Source organism: Sciurus vulgaris (genome assembly GCF_902686455.1).
Source record: "Sciurus vulgaris genome assembly, chromosome: 10".
In the NCBI taxonomy this organism is placed as follows: domain Eukaryota; kingdom Metazoa; phylum Chordata; class Mammalia; order Rodentia; family Sciuridae; genus Sciurus; species Sciurus vulgaris.
The window spans coordinates 1,491,656-1,513,367 of NC_136470.1; the positions used below are offsets into that span (position 1 = coordinate 1,491,656).

The 21,712-nt window shown below is 62.5% G+C and overlaps 3 protein-coding genes across 4 annotated transcripts in view; 2 read left to right on the forward strand and 1 right to left on the reverse strand.

Annotated features, from left to right (window-relative positions):
* TSPEAR (thrombospondin type laminin G domain and EAR repeats) overlaps positions 1–21,712 on the forward strand; it is a 162,246-nt gene that overhangs the window by 3,125 nt on the left and 137,409 nt on the right. The window lies entirely within an intron of this gene.
* On the reverse strand, positions 2,425–7,598 carry LOC306670365 (uncharacterized protein). The gene is made up of 3 exons (XM_079155065.1): positions 6,670–7,598; positions 4,217–4,281; positions 2,425–3,788 (listed from the first exon to the last, which is right to left on the reverse strand). The coding sequence occupies exons 1-3, from the start codon at positions 7,496–7,498 to the stop codon at positions 2,874–2,876; spliced, it is 1,809 nt and encodes a 602-aa protein (XP_079011191.1). The 5' UTR covers positions 7,499–7,598; the 3' UTR covers positions 2,425–2,873.
* Positions 17,058–17,627, forward strand: LOC306637903 (uncharacterized protein). Its single transcript, XM_079100791.1, has one exon. It carries the CDS (start codon positions 17,263–17,265, stop codon positions 17,581–17,583), a length of 321 nt encoding a protein of 106 aa, XP_078956917.1. The 5' UTR covers positions 17,058–17,262; the 3' UTR covers positions 17,584–17,627.

The following is a 21,712-nucleotide window of genomic DNA, read 5'->3' on the forward strand; positions in this document are numbered from 1 at the left end:
GACCATTCTCGCTGCCCAAGAGGGAGAGTGTGGGCCAGTGCAGGAGGACCTGGTGCCCTCCAGCTGCGGAGGGCATGGAGGGCTGAGGCTGGGGGCTGCTCCTCACATGATGGTCCCTCAGCGCTCTGGGACTCTGATGATTGGAGACAGGTGTCCAATCTACCCCTGCCCTTCAGTGCTTTTAAAATGTCCATCACTTTTGCAATTCTTAAATAAATGACCCCCACCCCACCCCGCGGAGGCTCAGAGACCCAGCCCCTGAGTCTGAGGAGACCGGGCTCGCCCTTCACCGCCGTTCGGAGCCCAGAAAAGCTGCGGACCACAGCGCCTCTGAGCCCGCCGAGCCCCTCCCAGCAGGCGCAGGCTCAGGGTCAGAGGACCCTCCGGCGGTGCGGCGGTGCGCTCTCTTCTCTCCGAATCCTGCTGAGTCTTAGGAACGACCGTGAACGTGGCCTCCGCTGTGACCCTCCAGCACGGGCCTCGCACGGGCGTGCGGACTGCGGCCTGGCCCGCGGCCGGGGTCCCAGCCCCGTATCCCACATGTCTTCTCCCCGCTCCACCGGAGAGTCAAGCGTCTGGTCCTCTGAGGGGACTAGACGCACTGGCTGGTCTTTTGTCCCGCCCCTCGCTTTGGCCCCAGGCGGGCCTTAGTCGAGGCCCTGGCGAATCCGGCCTCAGCGCATCTCAGCTGTGTCTGGGGTTCCGCCACCGGAGGCGGACGAGGAGGAGAAGCGTCAACCCCGCCTTCGCGAGGGTTGTCAGTCCCAAGGACTCCGCTCCCACCGGCACCCGGCGGGGGCCGCCCTGACCGCTGGCTCCTTCTCTGCGAAGTGGGTGGAGTCCGCGGGCTGCCCCAGGGTCGCTGCGAAGCGCGGGGCGCGCCGGGTGCGTGCGCGGCGGGCTCGGCGGTCGGTGCCCGCCCGCGCGTGCTGCGTGCGGACACGCTGGTGCGCACGCCGGGCAGCTCGGCGCCGCCGCGGGGCAGCCGCTGCCTCGGGCTCTGCGCAGGCCCGGCTTCTTTCCGAGCGGTGTGCGCGGCGGGCGTTCGGGGCAGCCGCCGACCGCCGACCGCCGACGCCTGGCTCCGCGCCTGCGGCCCAGCCGCGGAAGCTCCCAGAACCTGGAGAACGGCGCGGCTGCGGGCTGCGTGCGGGTCCACCGGGGCCCCGCAGGCTCGGCCGGGCGGAGATGGCCTTCAGGGGCCAGATCTCGGATGGGGACCACTGCCCCTCCATGGCCCTGACCTCTGTCCCCAAGGCCTCCGGAGACCTGACGTCAGCCTGGGCCCCTCCCTCCGCCACTCCGCGCACTTAATGGGTTAATGGAGACGCGGCTGGCCCCACTCGTTTTCACAAGTATTTGGAAACTGTTTCTGCGCGCTACGACCTGGTTGTCCCCTTCTGTGCATTCGAACACCTGTCTCCGAGAGGGGGGCGGGTTTCCCGGACACCAGGCCAGCGGGGGCCTGAATGGAGGCGCTGTGGGGAGGAGGAACATTCCAGACGCGCAGGTGGGCGGAGTCCCACCCCCTCTTTGATAGGTGGGGTCCTGCAGGCGACTGGTAGGAGGGGCAGCAGGGTTCATAGCCCACCCTTTCGGCCCAGAACGTGGGAGGAGGGCCCTGTTTGTCTGCACAGAGGCTGGTTTGGGGGTCCTCCCTGTCGGGGCAGGCTTCCTGGGGACCCAGTTTTTGGGCCAGGCCGCTGGAAAGCTGCCCTCCCCCAGCTCCTCCAGGTCAGGCTGTTGCGGGTCATGATCTCCTAACCTCTCACAGGGTTTGGGGAACTTCTGCAGGGATTTCTTGACCTCCTGCCCTCTGGCACCCCTGGGCTGGACCTGAGCCATGCAGGGCGGGATGCCCTTGCTCTCCATGGGCACAGACAGGTCAGGACGCTCAGAGGCCTCAGAGGCTGTGGCAGGGGGAGGGGGAGGGGCTGAGGGCAGCACTATGTGGCTTTGGCTGGACCCCAGAAGACGCTGCCAGCCTCCCCTGCCCTGAGTGTCCTTGAAGTGACCCTGTCTGTCTGGACCTGAGGTGGCACTGGCTCGAGGGCACCGGAGGAACGGCCGCAAACCCTTGGCGGGAGCTGCGGACCTCAGGGCCTGCATCCTGGCACTGCAGGTGCTCCAGGCGTGGCTCCCAGGTGGCCACCAGGGTCGGGTTGCAGGAGAGTGGACTGTCTCAAAGATAGGGAGAGGGACAGAGAGCTACCAAGGCCAAGCCCCACAGGTGAGGGGCAGGGCAGGGCAGGGGCTGCTGCCCGCTGGGGAGCAGCTTCACACTCCTCTGGGCCTGACAGAGGTGCGGCTGGGTCAGCTGGCTGGGGTGGAGTCATGGGACTTCACGCTGAGTTGTGCACAAGACCTTGTATGGGGTTGAGGCTCGAAGGAAGAGGATGGCTGGCCAGCAGCAGGACTTCTGGCCCAAGGAGACACCACGGCAGGCCAGGCAGGAGCAGACAGGGTGGCAGAGCAGGGACACAGTAATAGCCCAGGGCACGCCTGCCAGAGTGCTGGGTCCCCAGCCTGCACTGCCTCCTGGCCTCCTGCCCAGACTGGTCAGCCATCAAGTAGAAATGACGGGAAGGAGGAGACAAAGCACAGTCGGTTCCCAGGAAGTAGGGTTTATTAGGTTTCCAAGGAGGTCCTGGCCCGAAGGTGCTCGACAGCCGAGAGGAGCCCACTGAGGCCAGGATGGTGGGGGGTGGCCCTCACTCCCAGACCTGGCCTTAGGAGGCAGAGCCCCTCAGGCAGGGAGAAGGGGGAGGCTGGGTCTCCACCTCAGGGTGTGGATAGAGGCTGAGGCAGCAGAGAGGCCAACAGTGGAGAGGTGAGGGCAGGGCCTGAACCCACTGGCCTGGGGACACGGCCGGTCAGCAGCAGGACTTCTGTCCCAAGGAGACACGGCAGCAGGCCGGGCGGGAGCAGGCGGGGCGGCAGAGCAGGGACACGCAGGAGGCCGCACGGCAGCAGCTGGGCTGGCAGCAGGAGGCAGAGCAGGAGCTGGGCACGCAGCAGGCGGGCCTGCACACGGGGCGGCAGAGCAGGGACACGCAGGGGCAGGGCCTGTAGCAGCAGACGGGCTTGCAGCAGACGGGCACACAGCAGGACGGCTGGCAGGGGGAGCAGCTGCAGCAAGAGGGCTCACAGCTAGACTGCTGGCAGGGGGAGCAGCTGCAGCCATCGGACTGGCAGCTAGACTGCTGGCAGCAGGGGGAGGAGGCTCCAGAGCAGACGGGCACACAGCACACGGGCTTGCAGCAGAGGGACACGCAGCAGGACGGCTGGCAGGGGGAGGATGAGCAGCAAGAGGGCTCACAGCTAGACTGCTGGCAGCAGGAGGAGGAAGGCCCAGAGCAGACGGGCACACAGCACACGGGCTTGCAGCACACGGGCTGGCAGCAGAGGGGCACGCAGCAGGACGGCTGGCAGGGGGAGCAGCTGCAGCAGTCAGGCTGGCAGCCAGACTGCTGGCAGCAGGGGCCGGAGGCACAGCTGAGTGGGGAGCAGACGAGGGTGAGGCAGGGGGCTGGGGCGCAGCAGCTGGGCTGGCAGCAGCTGGGGGCGCAGCAGGGGGGCTCGCAGCAGCTCTCTGGGCAGTCGTCCACCTGCCAGGAGGGGTCAGGGCAAGAATCGCAGGAACCGGGCTGGTAGACCCGGCTGCCGTAGCTCAGGTTGCTGGAGCAGACGGACATGGTGGAGGCGGCCATGGCGGTGCTGGCGGGAGGAGGTGTAGGCGAGTGTAAGTGTGAGTGTGTGTGAGTGTGAGTGGGCAGCTGGCAGCGGGGCTTTTATACCCCTGAGTGGCGTGCTGTCCGTGAGGCTCTGCATGTTGTTCTTCCTGTTGGTGTTGGGCTGGTTCTCTTTCCTGGGCGACGCTTCCTCCTCCGCCTCCCGCTCAGGCGCGCTGTGTGGAGGCAGGTGGGGTCTGTTGCTCTGTAACCCCCAGATTCCTAACTCAGTCTGCTGTTGGTGTGCAGAGGCTTCCACGGCTCCAGGGCAGTCAGGAGGAGGACTTCTCCCAGGGACCCCGATCCGGCCCCTGTGCCCTTCTTCCCAAGTGTTCCGTGGGTGCCTGCACTATGTGCCTCTGCTCTGCTGCTCCATAGCCTCACCCCTGTCTCACAGGGTTACGTAGAGCCCTGCTGTTTAAGAGGGTGCATCTGGCTCTTGTGCACAATAGTCGTGTGGTGGCATGGCGCCCCCTGGCTCTCACCAAGCCCAGAAGAGTCTGGGGCATGTTCAGTGGGAGCCTTTCCTTGGTGACCTTGGCCAGTGGGTCTGGCCCAGAACACTGTCTTGTGGGGCCGGGACAGGTCCCATGGGGGTTCTGGAGCCAGGGCAAAGGTCAGCTTCCTGGATCTCAAGCACGTTCTGACAGGGCCGAGGCCTCACCCCACGCCTCTGCTCCTGCGGACTCCAGGTGTTCCCTCTCCTCTGTGCACCAAGAGCGACCTCTGCTTTCCAGCCCTTGGAAGCCAAGGGTCTTTGGGGGTGGGGCTGGATCCAGCAAGGACTGTGAGCAGCCCCGCCTCGCCACGTGCTGCTGTAGGGCAGATGAGGCTGGGCACCGCGAGGTTCAGGAAGCAGGTTTGTTTTGAGCCGAGGGGTCCAGAGGGCACACACTTAACATCCTCTGCCCCCGAGTCTGGACCTTCTTTGAACTCTCCTCCGCGCGTGGTTGAGGTCAGCGGTGGTACTCGCAGTGCCTCTGTCCATATTCCTAGGCTAGGCAGAGGTGTCACAGCTTCTATCAAGGACACGGAGGCGGGGCTGGGGCCTCTCTCAGCCGGTAGAGCACTTGCCTCGCGTGCACGAGGCCCTGGGTCCAACCCCAGCATCGCACACGCACACACACACACACACCACAGAAAGAGAACAGGTGGAACCTTGTGCAGGACCAGCTCGATCGCAGGCTCTGACGGTCACACCTGTCTGCACACCTGGCAGCTACAAGACCGAGGAGCCCTGACCAGGACGCCCTGTGCAGAAACCCTGCTGAGGTTCTGCCGACACCCCTCGTGAGGCCCTGTGACGGGAGGCGTGGCTGTGGGGAGGGTCTTCGGGCGGGGGCTCCTGGTCTGCTTCAGTGCAGGCAGCGCCCTGGAGGCCCTGCGTTCAGGGGGTGCTTCTTGGCTCAGCCCCTTGTCCATCTCCAAGGCACAGGGGCCCTGCCTGGAAGGCCACGTCCGTTTTGGGCTCACCGAGTTCTCAGCCTTTCTCCATCTTTCTGACAGCTTCTCTGGAAACAGAATGTGCTTTCTTCCAAAACTAAATTATGTAGACGAGCCTGCTTGGTCACAAGGAGCCCTCAAGGCACAGGGCCTCTCCTGGGGTGCCCGGTCCCCTGAACTGGGCTTTGGCAGCCATGTGGGCCCCAGGCTCCTGTGTTACTACGCCTGTCTGCAGCTGGCCAGTGCTGTCTGCAAACCAGGGATGAGTCACCCTGACAGGTGGCGAGAGGCCAGGAGGGGCCTCCAGCAGGGAGGCCCATAGATTCAGGTGGACTGTGCTGTGTGGGTGGGAGGGGCGCTGAGTCCAGCAGGCACTGTTGTCCAGCCTCTGCCCAGGGAGAACAGGGCAGGTGTGTGGAGGAAGGTGTCAGCTCAGTGTGTCGAGTGCCCCTGAGGTCAGCAGAGGCAGGGGGCTGCATGTAATGGGTGAGGGAAGCCAAGGACTGGGCCAGAGCAAGCTGGAACCCGACAGTCCCCAAGACACATGGAGATGGACCAGGACAGCAGGAGGCCAAGAAGAGACGCAGTGTGGACCCCGAGGGGCCGGGAGGGCTGGTAGCTCAGCTCTGCAGGACAGGCCCAGAGGTGGGCCAGGATTGGGCCCGACCTCAGGCAGAGGCAGGCTGCTCAGCGGGTTGGACAGCACCAAGTTGGAGGAAGGTGGGCTGTGGAGGATGGGGGCCGAGAGCCGCGGCACGTCCAGGGGTGTGCAGGCTCTGGCCTCGGGAGGGAGGCAGCTGTCGTTTATTTTCGGTTAGAAAAGCCACAAGCAGAGGCCAAGGAGGCAGGGACCTAGGTCAACCTGAGCCAGCCACTTTCCTGGGCGCTGAACCTGCCAGTGTGGGCAGGACTAGGCCGTGGCTGGAGATAGCCTGGCCCTGCGGGGCCGCGCTCCATGTGCTGCCAACCCACCTGAGCCCAGGGCCTCTGCAGGCAGCACCGAGGCACCACCCGAGGGTCTCCCCCTGGGGCGGCCCCAGAAGGGGCCCACCTGCCAGGCTGGTCTGCCGACTTCCCTGGCGAGCCGTGCTATGTGGGCATTAGCCCAGGGCACGCCTGCCAGAGTGCTGGGTCCCCAGCCCGCACTGCCTCCTGGCCTCCTGCCCAGGCTGGTCAGCCATCAAGTAGAAATGACGGGAAGGAGGAGACAAAGCACAGTCGGTTCCCAGGAAGTAGGGTTTATTAGGTTTCCAAGGAGGTCCTGGCCCGAAGGTGCTCGACAGCCGAGAGGAGCCCACTGAGGCCAGGATGGTGGGGGGTGGCCCTCACTCCCAGACCTGGCCTTAGGAGGCAGAGCCCCTCAGGCAGGGAGAAGGGGGAGGCTGGGTCTCCACCTCAGGGTGTGGATAGAGGCTGAGGCAGCAGAGAGGCCAACAGTGGAGAGGTGAGGGCAGGGCCTGAACCCACTGGCCTGGGGACACGGCCGGTCAGCAGCAGGACTTCTGTCCCAAGGAGACACGGCAGCAGGCCGGGCGGGAGCAGGCGGGGCGGCAGAGCAGGGACACGCAGGAGGCCGCACGGCAGCAGCTGGGCTGGCAGCAGGAGGCAGAGCAGGAGCTGGGCACGCAGCAGGCGGGCCTGCACACGGGGCGGCAGAGCAGGGACACGCAGGGGCAGGGCCTGTAGCAGCAGACGGGCTTGCAGCAGACGGGCACACAGCAGGACGGCTGGCAGGGGGAGCAGCTGCAGCAAGAGGGCTCACAGCTAGCCTGCTGGCAGGGGGAGCAGCTGCAGCCATCGGACTGGCAGCTAGACTGCTGGCAGCAGGGGGAGGAGGCTCCAGAGCAGACGGGCACACAGCACACGGGCTTGCAGCAGAGGGACACGCAGCAGGACGGCTGGCAGGGGGAGGATGAGCAGCAAGAGGGCTCACAGCTAGACTGCTGGCAGCAGGAGGAGGAAGGCCCAGAGCAGACGGGCACACAACACACGGGCTTGCAGCACACGGGCTGGCAGCAGAGGGGCACGCAACAGGACGGCTGGCAGGGGGAGCAGCTGCAGCAGTCAGGCTGGCAGCCAGACTGCTGGCAGCAGGGGCCGGAGGCACAGCTGAGTGGGGAGCAGACGAGGGTGAGGCAGGGGGCTGGGGCGCAGCAGCTGGGCTGGCAGCAGCTGGGGGCGCAGCAGGGGGGCTCGCAGCAGCTCTCTGGGCAGTCGTCCACCTGCCAGGAGGGGTCAGGGCAAGAATCGCAGGAACCGGGCTGGCAGACCCGGCTGCCGTAGCTCAGGTTGCTGGAGCAGACGGACATGGTGGAGGCGGCCATGGTGGTGCTGGCGGGAGGAGGTGTAGGCGAGTGTGAGTGTGAGTGTGTGTGTGAGTGTGAGTGGGCAGCTGGCAGTGGGGCTTTTATACCCCTGAGTGGCGTGCTGTCCGTGAGGCTCTGCATGTTGTTCTTCCTGTTGGTGTTGGCCTGGTTCTTCCTCCTCCGCCTCCCGCTCAGGAGCTATGTGGAGGGCCTGGAGTGGCCGGGCTTCCTGGGAGCAGACCTGGAGGTGCTCTGCAGCCCTCCTGGTGGCAGGAGCCGGGCGGAGTGGCATGGGGAGCTGCCCACCTCTGCCCGATGAGCCCCAGGCCGCCCAAGTCCACAGGCGGAGCGGGAGCCGGCCAGCGGCCTGCTACAAGAGGCCTGGGAGTGATGCTCCCATCACCACGGCCAGCAATGGCCATGTTCTGGAGATGACCGTGGCCCCCGCACGCTGCCCGCAGTGGCCGGCCTCCAGGGCCAGGCGCTGGGCGAGACAGGGACCTGAGCCACCGAGGGAGCGTCCTGCATCCTGCTGTCCTCTCTCCTGTCTGCCGCAGTGCCGCCCTCCCCGCCCTTCAGGGAAAGCCAGCGTAGAGCCGCTTTGGGGGCTGATCCTGGGCGCCTGCTCGGTGCCACAGGGGAGGCTGCCGAGTCACTTGTAGACCCGGGAGGCAGACACTGTCCAGTCCGGTGAATGCCTGGGACTTGGGGGGCGGTGGACTTCCCACAGCCCAGAGGGGCCTGTGCCCTTTTATGGGGTGATAGTGAGTCCAGAAGGCAGAGGAGTTGGGAGCACCTTCCGGATGCTCCCGGGGGAAGGAGGTCTCCACGTGCATTTGGAGGGGACACGTTCAAACCGACTCCTGGCCAATTCCAGCCCCGAGGGTGAGGGCCCTGCTGGTCCCCGTGGGGCTACTGCCCTGCGTTGAGAGGACAGAGGCAGCCTTTCCAATGGGCCCACACCCTCAGGGTCAGAGGCACCATGCAGGCCATCAGCAGAGGACACAGCTGGACAGGGCGCGGAGCGGTCCTCAGGCCGCAGCAGGTTGGCCTGGCAGGACTTGGTGGTCTCCCACCTGGAGGAGGGCGGGCCTGGGCCCAGGGGGTCAGGGAAGTGCCAGTCAGAGGAGTGCTGGTCAGTGTGAGGAGCCATGGGGTTGCCAGCCTGCGCTTATGGAGGCGAGGCCCCTGGCCTCCCACAGAGACCGCGCCAGGGGCCCCGCTCTCCTGACTGTGGCGCCCCAGCAGGCCCAGGTCCCGGAGGAAGATGCTCCTAGGGGGAGACGTGGGGGGAGACAGGGAGGCTGGTCGCTGCACGGGGCTCGGGCCAGGCGGTGATCGCGGAGGCAGCTGCCAGCCTTGCAGGCAGGACGCCCTCTAGGCGGCCAGTTCCGGGGACAGGGCCGTGGGGCCCTGCTCTGGCCTCCTCGTGCCTGGAGCAGGGACACACTGGGTGCCCAGGCGTCCCTGTGGGGAGGGCGTGCGTGGGGTGGTCTTCCACGGTGGAGCCGCAGGTCCAGGCTGCGAGGTCCCAGCCACCTCCGGGGGCTCCAGGCCACTTCATCCCCGGGCACCCCCACAGCGTCCCAGCAGGCTCCAGGCCAGTGAGGTCCCCTCCTCCCCCACAGGCAGAGCCGCTGCCGGGATGGCACCGTGACTGTTTCACGCTCACAGTGCCAGAAGGACACCCCACTCCGCCAGCTGCAGATGGTTCCCCTGTAGTAAATGTGCATGACGCAGCAACTCAAAGAGAGCGGGGTGCGGGCAGGCGCAGCCACTCAGCTGTGGAGCGCAGCACGGGCCGCGGGGCCACCGGGCACCCACAGAACACGGTGCAACAGTGTCAACGGGAGGGGCACCTGGCAGCGGTCCAGGTGTGGTCCAGGGACACCACGTGTGTCCACATCAGTGCGACGCTAACTCCTCGCTGCCCTCACCCCGCACCTGGGGCCTCCAGTCCGCACCCTGTTCCTCTGAAGTTGCTGTGCTAGCTCTTTTGTGCAGTGGAATCACAACACCTTTGTCCTTTGGTGACTGGCTTCCTTCCAGGTTTATGGCTGAATAATGTTCCACCCTATGGCTGTACCTCACTGTGTTGATCCACTCATCTGCTGATGGACACGGTCATTTCTACCTTGTGGCAATTGTGAATGGTGCTGCAAAGGACACTGGCATCCAAATATCTGTTTGGGGCCCTTTAGAAAGTTTCTTTAAGGTACCCTTCACTTCCTGGGGATAGAATTGCTGGTTTGTTTGGCAATGCCACCTGGCGCTTTCTTTCTTTTTTATTTTTTCTGGTACTGGGGATGAACCGGGGGTTCTTACCCTCTGAGCTGCATCCCCAGCCCTTTTTATTTTTTATTTTGACACAGGGTCTCACTAAGTTACTTAAGGCCTCAATGCATTGCTGGCCTTGAACTTTCCATCCTCCAGCCTCAGCCTCCTTAGCTGCTGGAATTGCAGGTGTGCACCTACTGTGCCTGGCCTGTCTTCTTTCTTAAAAAGGAGGCTGTTGTCCCAGTGGGTGTGCTGTGGCATCTCACTGTGGTTTTGGTCTGCGTTCCCGATGAGGAGCATGTCCTGTATGCTCCTGGCCCCTGGGTCTTTGTGGGCAACTGCCTGCTCACCCTCTGCCTGTTTCTGACCCGTGGCTGCCCTCTCTCCCTGAGCTGCAGGAGCTCCTTCCGTGTTCTGGACAGTCAGCGTTTATTGGATGTGTGATTCTCGCTCTCTGGAGAGTGTCCTTGGGCTGCAAAATATTTTAGTTCTGATGCATCCAGCTGATTTATTTTGCTACTTGTGCTTCTTGTCTCAGAGTCACCGTCAGATCTAAGATCGTGAGGCCTTTCCCCTCCCTTGTCTAAGGTCTCAGCGTGTCCAGCTGTTTCATCTAGGGCATTGACTCACTTCGTGCTAGTTTCTGCCCACGGGGAGGGTGAGCTTCTTTTCTTTGCTGGGAATCCTTTTTTCCAGTTCCAGCTGTGGGACACCATTCTTTTCCTGCCGAATGGTCCTGGTGCCCTCGATGGATAGTGACCGATGCAGACGCGCGGCCTGTGGCTGACTCCTGGTCTGACCCTGGTTCCACATGCCTACTCTCAAGCCAGGCCAGTGTTTGACACTGTGCTTTGGCTTGAGCGTGACCCTGAGTCCTTCGCTCTGGGTTTATCTCTCAAGACTGCTTTGTTGTTGCGCCCCCATTAGTCCATGGGAATTCCAGGATGATCAGCTCTTTCATTTCTGAAAAACCAAAGGTCGTTGAAATTCTGATGAAGATCCATTGACTGCGGATTGTTCTGGGTGCCGGCATCACCTTCACAGTGTTGCCTTTCGTCCGTGAACGTGGGCTGCCTCTCCATGCGTTGGGTCTTCTTTCATTCCTTGAAGTTTTTTTGGATATTCGTTTTACTCGTAGACGGACACAGTGCCTCTATTTAACTCATCTATTCACTTATTCAATGTGGCGCTGAGGATCGAGCCCCGTGCCCACGTGCGTTAGGCCCGCGCTCTACCCCCGAGCCACACGGACTCCCGGTCAGTTCCCTCAGCGGCGTTTTACAGCTGTGGACGCACAGAGCCTTTACCTCCTCTGTGGCTTGTTCCCAGGTCTTCTGTCCTTTCAGTGCCATCCGAATGGAACTCTCTTGCTTGACTTCCTTTTTGGATCGTTCTATGCTAGTTATAGAAATATCTGATTTTTGAAAGTTGATATCCTAAAACATTGCTGAATTCTTTAATAAGGGACCTCGTAACTTTATGGGGCTCCTTGAGGATTTTCTCCATGTTGGGTCATGTCACCTGCGAATAGAGGTGATCTCCCTGCTTCCTCTCTATTTCTGTGCCTGGTTTTCCGTTTTGGGTGTGGTGGCTCTGGCTGGCTCCCAGTGCCACACAGGGTGGCAGCGAGGACGCAGCCTCTGGCTCCTGGTCCCGGAGCATTCGGTCTCCTCCGTCGGTGCCATGCCGGCGGGGGTTTTCCTGAGTGCGCTTCCTCACGTCTGGGAAGCTCCTCTGCCTTCCTGGCCTTCTCAGGGTTCTCTTTCTTGCTTCCCAGTCACGTGTTAGATTTCATCAAAGCTTTCTTCTTGGACTGAGGAGGCCGTCTGCTGTTTTCCCCTCATTTTGGCAATTTGGTATCTCACGTGGGTTGGTCTTTTCCGTGTTGAACTATCTGCATCCCTGGGATCGATCCTCCTTAGTCAGCGTGTGCATCTTTTAACCATGTTGTTGGCTTCAGGTTGCTGACATTTTGTTGGGGATCTATGTTCATAAGGTATGTTGGCTGTGATTTTCTTTTCTTTCTGTGTCCTGTGTGGCTTTGGCACCAGGAGAGTGCTGCCCTGGAGGACTGAGTTAGGAGGTGTTCCTTCTGTTTGGGAGAGTCTGACAAGTTTCCTGGTAGTTCTTTAAACGTTTGGTTGAATTCACAAGTAATACATCTGGGTTTTTATTGATATTTCCATCTCCTAACCTACAGTTTTGCTGAGATTTTTGTTTCTTTTCTAGTTAGTTAGGCAATTTGTGTGTTTATGGGATTTTTTTCGTTTCATCAAGGTCATCTTTTTTGTTGGTGTAAATTGTTCACAGCATTCTTTTATAATCCTGTTTATCTCTCTAAGTAATGTCTCCACTTTCAGTTCTGATTTAGTTATTTGCTCTCTCTGGCCAGCGGTTTGTCAATTTTGTTGATCTTCTCAGAGAACCAGCCTTTGGCTTCATGAACCCTCTGTTGATCCTGCTTTCTATTTGTTTATCTCCATGATACTTTCTAGCAGGTCCTTCCTTTATCTAGATTTGGTTCAGCTTCTGTTCTTTTTCTACTTCCTGGAGGTGAAGTGGGGTACAGATCTGAGATTTCCTTTTTTCTTTGGTTGGCGGGGCAGGTTCCAGGGATTGAACTCAGGGCACTTGACCACTGAGCCACACCCCCAGCCCTATTTTGTAATTTATTTAGAGACGGGGTCTCACTGAGTGGCTTAGCACCTCGCTGCTGCTGAGGCTGGCCTTGAACTCGTGATCCTCCTGCCTCCGCCTCCCTGGCCGCTGGGAGGACAGGCGTGGCCACTGTGCCTGGCCGAGATCCCCCTTTTCCGACGTGGTGTTTCCAACCCTAGTTTCCCCTGAGCGCTCACCGTCCTGCCTCTCAGGTCTGGCAGGCTAACACCAAATCGACCTCTGAGGATTTCCTGGTTTCTCTCGGGATTTCTTCTTTGATCTCGTCGTCCTAACGTGCGGCTGAATGTCCACACTCTCAGGAATTTTCCAGTTCTCTGCTGGGATCGGTGCCTGGCTTCATCCCACCACAGTGGAAAAAGGTCCTGTGCCTGGTTTTATCTCTTGGAGATCCACGGAGGCTTGTTCTGTTCCCTGCGTGTCTGTCCTGTGTCCCCTGCACTGAGCCGGCGCTTGCTCTGCGCTGGCGGGCGGAGCGGCCAACAGGAACCTGTTCTGACCCCTTGGCTGACAGTTTCCTTCTTGACCTTCTGTCCTGAGGTTCTGACCGTTACTGAAAGTGGAGCTCTTGTGGAAGCGTCCGTTCTGGGCTGGGTGCTCGCTGTACGGAGCTCCGGTGCTCAGGACTCTCCCACCTGCTGATCGAGTCCCCTGCTGACGCACAATGACCACAGTGCGAGTGGAGTCCAGCAGCATGGGCCAGCACGTCCTCTGTGTGACCTTCAGTTCTTACTTTCTGAAAAGAACATTTGTCACAGGGCGCGTCAGCTGTGAGTCGCGGCTGGCCCTCGTCAGAGCCAGGGTGATCCCCGTCCTGGGCCAGGGGCATCCAAGCTGCATCCACCATCTGCTGAGGCATAGAGAGAGACAGGGTTTAGAGCTGCCTCTGAGAAGACCGGCTGGACACTCCTGGGCCTGCAGGTAGGGGGTGGACTGGGAGCGCCTGCCTGTGCTTTCTACCCGGCACCAGGCCGAGGTCCAGGTGGAGGTCAAGGTGGAGATCGAGGCCGAGGTTGAGGTGGAGGTCAAGGCTGAGGTTGAGGTCAAGGTTGAGGCTGAGGTCGAGGTGGAGGTCCTGCTGGAAGGAGAGCAGTCGAGCCCCTGGGTCTGCTGCTCCTTCAGGGCTGCCTCTGCGTGTCCTGCTGGCTTGGGGGCCTCCAGCGTGCTGCCTGCAGGCCTGGGCGGCCTGTGCTCTTTCTCTGCTGTGCTGTGCCGGCGCTTCTTGCCGTGCCGTCTGAGCCCTGGCTGCCTGGGCGCCTGCCATCTCTGCGAGGCCTGTCCGGGTCTTTCCACGGGCTCTCCCGGCTCTCCCAGCCCTTCCTGTCTGGGGTGCCTCACCTTCGGACCACGCTCCTGTGCCGCCCTCCATCTGCTGCCCGCCTGCTCCAGGGACCCCATGATTTGGGGTACGGCCTTTGGACTGATCATTTATCTTTCTCTCAGAATGTGTTTCTGTGTTGTTTTTTGGTGCTGGGTATTGAGACCAGGGGATCTTTAACCACTGAGCCACAGTCCCAGCCTTTTTATATTTTATTTTGAGACAGGGTCTTGCCGAGTTGCTTAGGGCCTGAAGATCCTCCTGCCTCGGCCTCCCTAGCTGGTGGGATTGCAAGTGTGCGCCACCCGCCCAGCTGTGCTGTCTTTCTGATGCTTTGTTCTGCCTTGGAAGGATTTCTCAACCTCATCTTAGGCTCTCTATTTTAAAAGCCCACGTAAGACTAGACCACAGCAAACCCACTTTCATATACGTAAAATGTGCTCATTTAAAGGAGAGAAGGGAGACCAGGAGGACAGAGCAGGAGGATCTGGGAGGGAAGGCGAGGCCCGGGAGGGAGAGGGAAGGAACCGTGACCCACCCTGTGTGTGATCGCGACACGCCAGTGGGAGAATCCTCAGACCTCTCCAGCGTGCTGGTGCCTCGGGAGGCTGAGGCAGGAGGACCTAGCAAGACCCCCAGAGATTTCGTGGGACCCCATCTAAAATTAACAATGAAGAAAAGGCCGGGAGGAGGCTCAGAGCACTCGCGGGCCCGCCCCACGCCCCCTCGCCAAGCAGTGAGCAGCCGCGGCCCTGCAGGGCGCTCTCTAGCCACCATGTGCAGAGCATCTTTCTCTTCCTTCTCTAAGTGGACGTGGCCTCTCCTGAGTTTTGAGGGCACGCGGGCTTCCTCTGGGCTTCCTCAGCTCCCTGAACCGTCTGCGCAGGGCTTCGGGTCGCCTGCCTTGCTCCTGCCCTTTCACGCTGCCCACCTTCTCGTGTGGGGCGAGCTGCGGGTCCTGGGCGCTCTGGTCTCCTGGGTGTGCTGGCCAGTCTTCTGACAGACTCTCTGGCAGGTGGGGAGGGCGACGTGAGCCCTCTGGTGTTGTGGCTCTGTCCACTGTTGGGCTTCCTGTGGAACGAGCGGAGAGGAGGTGGACACCAGAATGGGGGACTGTGTCCAGGATGCCTGTGGCCCCAGGTGAGGTCTAGCTGTCTACGTGGGTGGACGTGGGCTGCCAGGTGAGAGCCTGCTTGCCCGGGGCCCCTCCCACGTGGCCACCTGCTCCCGCTGCTGGAGCACTGGGCAGGGCAGCACCCAGTTCTTCGGCTCCGGCCTCCAGGCTCACCTCTGCCCTTCCGTCCTCTCCCGGCACTGCCCCTCGGGAGCGGGACTTGCCCCAGGCTGGGCGGGAAGTCGGCCTGTCTTCAGCGCGGCTACTCCCTGGGGAGCTGGGGGCTCGCCCTGCTCCGTCTGCCGCCTGGCCACCTGGTTCTCTGAGGCCCGGCCCCTTTGCCTGCCGCCCAGTTCCCCGCCGCAGCCAGACGGTCGTTCTAACCTCCGCCGGGCAGGCTTTCCATCTGTGGCTTCTGGTTTTTAATCAAATACTTTATTGTCTTTCTAGTTAACTCTATTATTTTCCTGTTTTTTGTTTTCATTTCATCATAAAAAAAAGTTGAATGCGGAAAGGTTGGGACGAAAGTGAACAGCGAGCCCCCCGGGAGGCGGCTCGCTGGCTCGCTCTCCTCCCAGGTGCACCAGCGCTGCAGTGCTCCGAGGTGCATTTCCAGGTCAGCTGCAAACAGGCGGCTTCCCTGGGCCATCGGCCAGGGCAGGGCCAGAGCCCGGCCCTCGTGTTTCTGTGTGAGATCAGTAGACGGCCGGACCCCGGGCAGCCCCACAGGGCCCGAGCCTCCACACCCCAGCCTGCTGAGGACCTGCCTGTGGGCCGTCTCTGGCCCGTTTCCGTCGGGCGCCTGGTTCTGCGAACTCCGTGTTGCTCTGGGGTCACGCCCGGCCGTCGTGGCTCACCTGCTGCTGTCCCTGTGCAGAGGACCAGGCTCTCGTGTTCTGTGTGCTGCTGCTGGCGCTGGACATGTGGCCCCAGCCCCGGGAGCCGTAGCCCGCGCTGCTCCGGCCACCTCCCGGCTGCTCTCCTGCCTGTGCTCGGGGGGCAGTGAGAGGAGTCTCTTCAAGCCCCCAGCCAGCCAGGTCTCCAGGGTCTCTGTGCCGTCCAGACTCAGCCACCTGGCCGGGTTCCTGGTCCCGCAGCAAGTGCCCAGGAGGTCTTTGGGACCCGCATTCCGCGCTGGTGTGGAGCCAGCGGACGGGGCTAACACAGGCCTGGCAGCGGAAGCCACCTGTTGCGACCGACTGGGCTGGGGTTGGCCAGGGCTGTGGCTTCAGAGCCCAGTGAGGCGGCCTGTCCATGCCAGACTGTCCTGGAAAGCCACAGCCGTCCAGCCCTGGGGCGGGGGCTGTGTGCTGGGGTGTCCCTGCTGGGCAGCCGGGAGGACGGTGAGAGCGGGGCAGGGGCACCTGCAGGGCAGCCCAGGAGGACCTCCCGGCTGCAGCGAGGCCGGCTCACGCGCTGCCTGGTGCCCGCGCCTCTTTCTGCGTCTGTCCGTGTGGCAGCTGCACCGGGTTCCCAGAGCCTCCCGTGGGGAGGGAGGGGGAAGGGGACGGGGAGGGAGGGGGAGTGGAGGGGAGGGGAGGGGCGCCTGGCCCAGGGGCGCCTGGGGCAGGGCTGTGGCCTCCTTCCCTTGATTCGGGCTGTGGGATGAGAGGGAGAGCAGCCCCCATGAGAGGCCGTGTCCCCTGTGCTGCCCCACTCAGGCGACCCACCACCAAGTCCACCTGGAGTGGACACCCAGGGCTCTGGCATGGTCCTGGCCCTCTGGGAGCTCGAGGCTCAGACCCTTCGCAGGCAGTTGGGACCATGCTGGCCACGGCCTCGTCCACGCAGCGGGCCACCAGCTTTCCCGAGCTGCCTCTTAGGGGGTGCGGTGTGTCTCCCCCGGGTCCCAACCAGAGGCTTTAGGGAGACAGGACCATGGTCGCAGCTGGAAGCCCTCCACAGTCACCCCCTCCCTCCTGACCAGGCCAGGGTCTCTGTGCCGCGCTCCGATCCCTGCTCTCTGACACCCTCTCTGAGCTCAGGACACTCACCACAGGGGGACTCACTTGCCCAGCCTCCCGTCTCCCAGCCCCCTTCATCGGTGGGAGCCGCAATGGCTCCTGGGCATTTGGGGGCTGTGTTCTCAGAGGGAGGGAAACACAGGCCCTGGGTCCCTGGAGTCTCACAGAAGTAACTCAGGAAACTGGTGGAGCAGGGCCAAGTCCACCCAGTCCCAGGGTGCAGGAGCTGCAGGAAGGGCGATTAGTCACGGAGCCAAACGAGCAGCAACAGCTTCAGCAGCCAGCGAGTGTGCGACAGGCCAGAGGAAGCAAGCCAGGAAGACAGCCGAGCTTCCGTGTGGCTGGGGCTCCCGGGCCGGCACATAAGGGCTGCCAGGGAGGCAGGCGCCAGACCTCGCCACCTCCTCCCCAGCACCAACCAGCCTCAGCCACCATGTGCCACACCAGCTGCTCCTCGGGCTGCCAGCCGGCCTGCTGCCTGCCCAGCCCCTGCCAGGCGTCCTGCTGCATGCCCGTGAGCTGCAGGCCCACCGTGTATGTGCCCGTGAGGTGCCAGGTGGCCTGCTGTGCACCCGTGAGCTGCAGGCCTGTCGTGTGTGTGGCACCCTCCTGCCAGTCCTCGGGGTGCCTTCCTGTGAGCTGCCTTCCTTCGCTGTGCGTGGCCCCCTCCTGCCAGCCCTCCGGCTGCTGCCAGCCCTCCTGCCCCACCCTCCTCTGCAGACCCGTGTCCTGCAGCACCCCTGCCTGCTGCTGACCACAGAACCACAGACCAGTGTGCCCGCCAGCACCTGGGGATGGTGGAGGGCGCGGCCCTGGCCCCTGCCTGGGAGTGAGAGTGCGGGAGAGTGGAGCTGACCCCTGCCCTGCCTGTCCCCCAGGGAAGGACTCCCTCCCGGGGTCCTTCTCTCAACCCGTGTGTGCCTAATAAATCCGTTCCCCTGCACGGCTGCACTGCTGTCCTGACTCTGGAACTGGCCTGGCTGTAGCCTGGTGCTCTCTCCTCACCGTGGCTCTGGGAAGTGGGGTCCTGACGGGAACAGCCTTAGATGCCACGTCCTTGGGTCCCTGGAGGCCGTGGGCTGGCCGCCCACCTGGCAGCCCTCGGGTAGTGGGGTTCGTTTCCCCCGCCCCAGGCGCTGCCCGGGCGGGTCTCGGAGCCCGGAGGCCTGGCTCTTCCTTCTCTGCGAGGTCCTGGTTCCTGGGGCTGAGACTTGTTCCTGTGGGCACCTCTGGTCTGTCCACGCTTCGGTGCTCAGAACTGGGTTAGCTCTGCATTCCTCCCATTGCTCGTCCACAGACGTCCATTTCTGGTGGACTGGGGACCGATGGTCCACGTGCACTCACTTCCCAGCACAGAAAAAGAACCATGGGACGCTGGCCGGCAGCCCTGGTGGCTGCGGTCAGTCCTGATCGTGCTTTCTGTCCTCAAGACCTAGCGTTGACTCCGGTCTGCCTGAGACGTGTGCATTTAGTGGCCTTTGAGGACGTGGGACCCTCTGAGAACGTTTCCTCTGCAGTGTTGGTGAGCGTCCTCTGCTCCCTGGTGAGCGTCCTCCTCTTGCCGCCTGCGGGTCTGTTGTGACCGTGGAGGTCACGTTTCCAGGGAGCCTCGTGGGCGACGGCTGCGGAGGGCTCAGCCTGGGACCCGTCCTTCGGGGCGTCTCAGGGCCCGCCGCCCTGGGCCCGCCTTTCCATTTACCCCTGCGGGCTGGAGCGCTGGCTGCGTTAGTGCCGAGGTGGGCTGGGTCCTACCGTGTTGCCTGAGTGGGGCCGGGGGTGACCCCGAGTCAGAACGGACGGCAGTGTGAGCACACACACTCCTGCCTTGCACGCCACGCCCTCCGAAGCCCGTGCATGCCTGATACACGCACACACGCATTCAGGCGACACAGCGGCACGCCCCCGCGTGCACACTGTCCACCGCTGCACCGTCCCAGCCCAGGGTGCCGTGCCTGCGGCGCTCCCTGCCCCTCCCGTGGGACTGCACCAGCAGCTCTTCTACCTCTCACGGTGCCGCTGTCCTCGCGCGCTGGGTCCGGGGAGGGGGGGTGGGGGGTGGATGGGGACGAGCCTGACGGTGCTCTCTTCACACCGCGCTCCGCAGGCGGGGTCCTGCAGGTCGGGCTGCAGAGCCCACGTGGCCAGCCTTGCTTTGTCCACCATGAGGCCCGTGGGTGCTGCAGAGAGCAGCTGCCTGCAGAGGGCCCTAGACGGTACCTGCCTGGACGTTCTCCTGGGCCCTAGCCAGGCTCTAGGGGACGCCCAGGGGCGCTTCAGGGCTTGGGGTCTTGCTGTCCTGTTCTCCACACTCGCCCGGGCACTTCAGGTACCTGCGTGTGCTTGGCACACGTGCAGGCACACAGGCGGAGTGTGAGGAGGACTGGAAACCCCACGAGGGGCTGAGGGGCCGAGGGCCGCTCTCTCCCCGGCCACGCCCGCACGCCCCGCACAGCGCCTGGGGACCTGCTGGCCTCCCCGCGTCCCTGCAGGCCACGTGGGCATGGTGGGCACAGTGCAGTCAGTGGGCGCCATGGAGCTGCTGGGGCTCTGCGGGGGACCGTGCGACTGCGCTGCGGCTCCTCCGCAGGCCGGGTTCGCGGCTTCCCCTCTGCATGCAGGGTTTAGGGGAACCCCAGACACGGGGTGTCTCTGGCGTGGACTGCTGGCCTGTGCTGGCACCGCGGTGCGGCTGGCAGCCTCACAGAAGACGCAGGTGACAGTGACTCGGGGAACGTTGTGGCGTGGCTGTGAGGGGTCCCCACGAGTCACGAGTGAGATGATGCAGGAAGGTTCCGAGCAGATGCGACTGGGTCAGGAGAGCCTCCACCCAGGCAGCGGTCAACCCTGGACAGGGGTGGAGGGAGGGTAGCTGAGGCGGCAGGTGTGGCTGGAGCAGGTGGCAGGGGGCCTGGCTGCGGGGCGTTTGGATCTGGCCAGCGGAGTCTCTGCTCCTGACCATCCGGGAGCTGCTTGCCTCCACCACACTCTGCGGCCACGATGCTGAGCCCCACCTCAGCCCCAAGGAATGGAGCCTGCCGTCTGCGGACTGAGACCCCCAACATTGTGAGCCCCAGACAAATTTTTTCCCTCTACAGTCTTTTAGTCACGGGAGCAAGAAAGCTGACTAACGGGGAAATAAGGAACCCCAGCCCAAGGAGCCCCCACATCCAGCCGAGAGCTGAGGAAGGTCAGGAACAGCTGGAACCCTGGAGCTGCCACTGAGCCCGGGAGCAGAGGTCCACCAGCCAGGCCGTGGCCAGAGAGGCCCGGGGTCGGGGCGACCCAGAAATGGCTTGATTCTTCTGTTTTCTACTTTGTTGGGGGTTTTGCTGGTATTTCAGTCTTTTCCATTTTTTTTTCTTCTTATTTTGGGTTTGATTTGCTTTTCTAGTTTAGGGTGCAAGCCTAGATGATTGACTTTGGGACTCTTCTTAGCAGGCGTGAGCACTTGATGATGTCGTCGTCCCTCTGGACAGCCCTGCCACTGTGTTTGACATGTCATCTTTCCATTCGAATGAACTCAAAATGTTTTACAGTTTCCGCCATGATTTCTTCTGTGAACCACGGAGTGTAGTTGAGGTGTAGATGAGGGGTCCCCCGAAAGCTCACGTGGACAAGGGAGAGGCTTCAGAGGGTTACTGACAGGTCGGAGCGCCTTGAACTGACCCGCGAGTCAATCCTGGGAGGGATGCGCGAGGGGTGCCGGGAGCAGGTGGGGCGTGCTGTGTGTGTGCCTTGTGTGGAGTCGAAGGTGGAGTCTGAGCACACCGGAGCCGCTTCCCTCTGCCCACTCTTCCACCATGATGCTCAGCCTCGCCTGCAGCCCCAGGTGGACCTGGCCTTCTGTGGACTGGGACCTTGGAGGCCGTGAGCCTCCACATAAGCCTTTCCTCCTCTCATTGTTCTGCCCAGATCTTCAGTGGCAGCAGGAGAAACCCGGCTGAAGCAGCGCGTTATGGAGGAGCGCGTGGCCTGTCCCGGTGGGCAGGGACCCTCCTGCTGCCGGCCTCGCCGGGAGCACAGGACTCTCAAGCAGGGCTGGTTTCCCCGAGGAGCGGTCACGGTCTTCCTGGGAACGATGCGTGCAGTCTGCTGCTGTCGGGCCTGGGCTGCAAGGGTCTGCTCGTGGAGGGCAGGGCTCCGGTCTTCCCGGCCGGCGCTGGTCTTCCATTTGCTCCGTTGGGATGAAAGCCGTTGTTTCTGCTCTCTGTCCACCAGCAGAACCATGAGGGTCTGGAAATGGCTGTGAGGTGCTTCAGTGTTGGACATGTGTTCTCTTGAATTGACCCCTTTGTCGTCCGCTCTGTCCCTCTCTAGCCCTGTGACGTCGGTCAGCACGCGCTGGCGTTTTCCCGCCTGTGTACGTTCCATCTGAGTTTTCACTGTGAAGGGGTTTCTCATAGACAGCACATAGTTGGACTTTGATTTTTTTTATCCCACTTGAGAATCTGTCTCTTGATCTTGGTGTTCAGGTATTTTGCTTTGGATGTGATTGTTGGTGTGTTTAAACGTGGAATTTTGTCTTGCTTGTTTGGGACGCGCTCCACGTGTGCCTTTCTCTCCCCCTACTCCTCTCTGTGGTCTAGGCTTCTCCGGCCGCACGTTCGTCTCTGTCGGGCTGGTTGACCCCGTTTACGCGCCATGTGCTCCTCCTGTTGTGTCGGGCCACTCCATCTGGGGCACTGGGACGACACGGGGCCCCTTCCTCTTCCTCTCAGAGTGTCACCGAGGCGGTTCACTTGAGTTAAGATTCCGCCATGCCCGGTCAGGGTCTCTGCCCTGGGTGGCTGATCATCCACCTGCTCTGGACAGCGTCTCTGAGCCTTCTTTTCCTTGTGTGATCCAGGACGTGTCTGCTGTGAGGGTCTTTCTCTGAAAGATGG

What these genes read in the sequence shown, in the direction of transcription:
- LOC306670365 (XM_079155065.1), bottom strand. Translation starts at nt 7,498, where the DNA reads ATGGCCGCCTCCACCATGTCCGTCTGCTCCAGCAACCTGAGCTACGGC. An exon ending in CTCCTTGGGACAGAAGTCCT is followed by an intron (nt 4,282 to 6,669) that starts GCTGCTGACCGG and finishes GTTCTGGGCCAG; the next exon opens with ACCCACTGGCCAAGGTCACC. An exon ending in CCCAGACTCTTCTGGGCTTG is followed by an intron (nt 3,789 to 4,216) that starts GTGAGAGCCAGG and finishes GGGGTATAAAAG; the next exon opens with CCCCGCTGCCAGCTGCCCAC.
- LOC306637903 (XM_079100791.1), top strand. Translation starts at nt 17,263, where the DNA reads ATGTGCCACACCAGCTGCTCCTCGGGCTGCCAGCCGGCCTGCTGCCTG.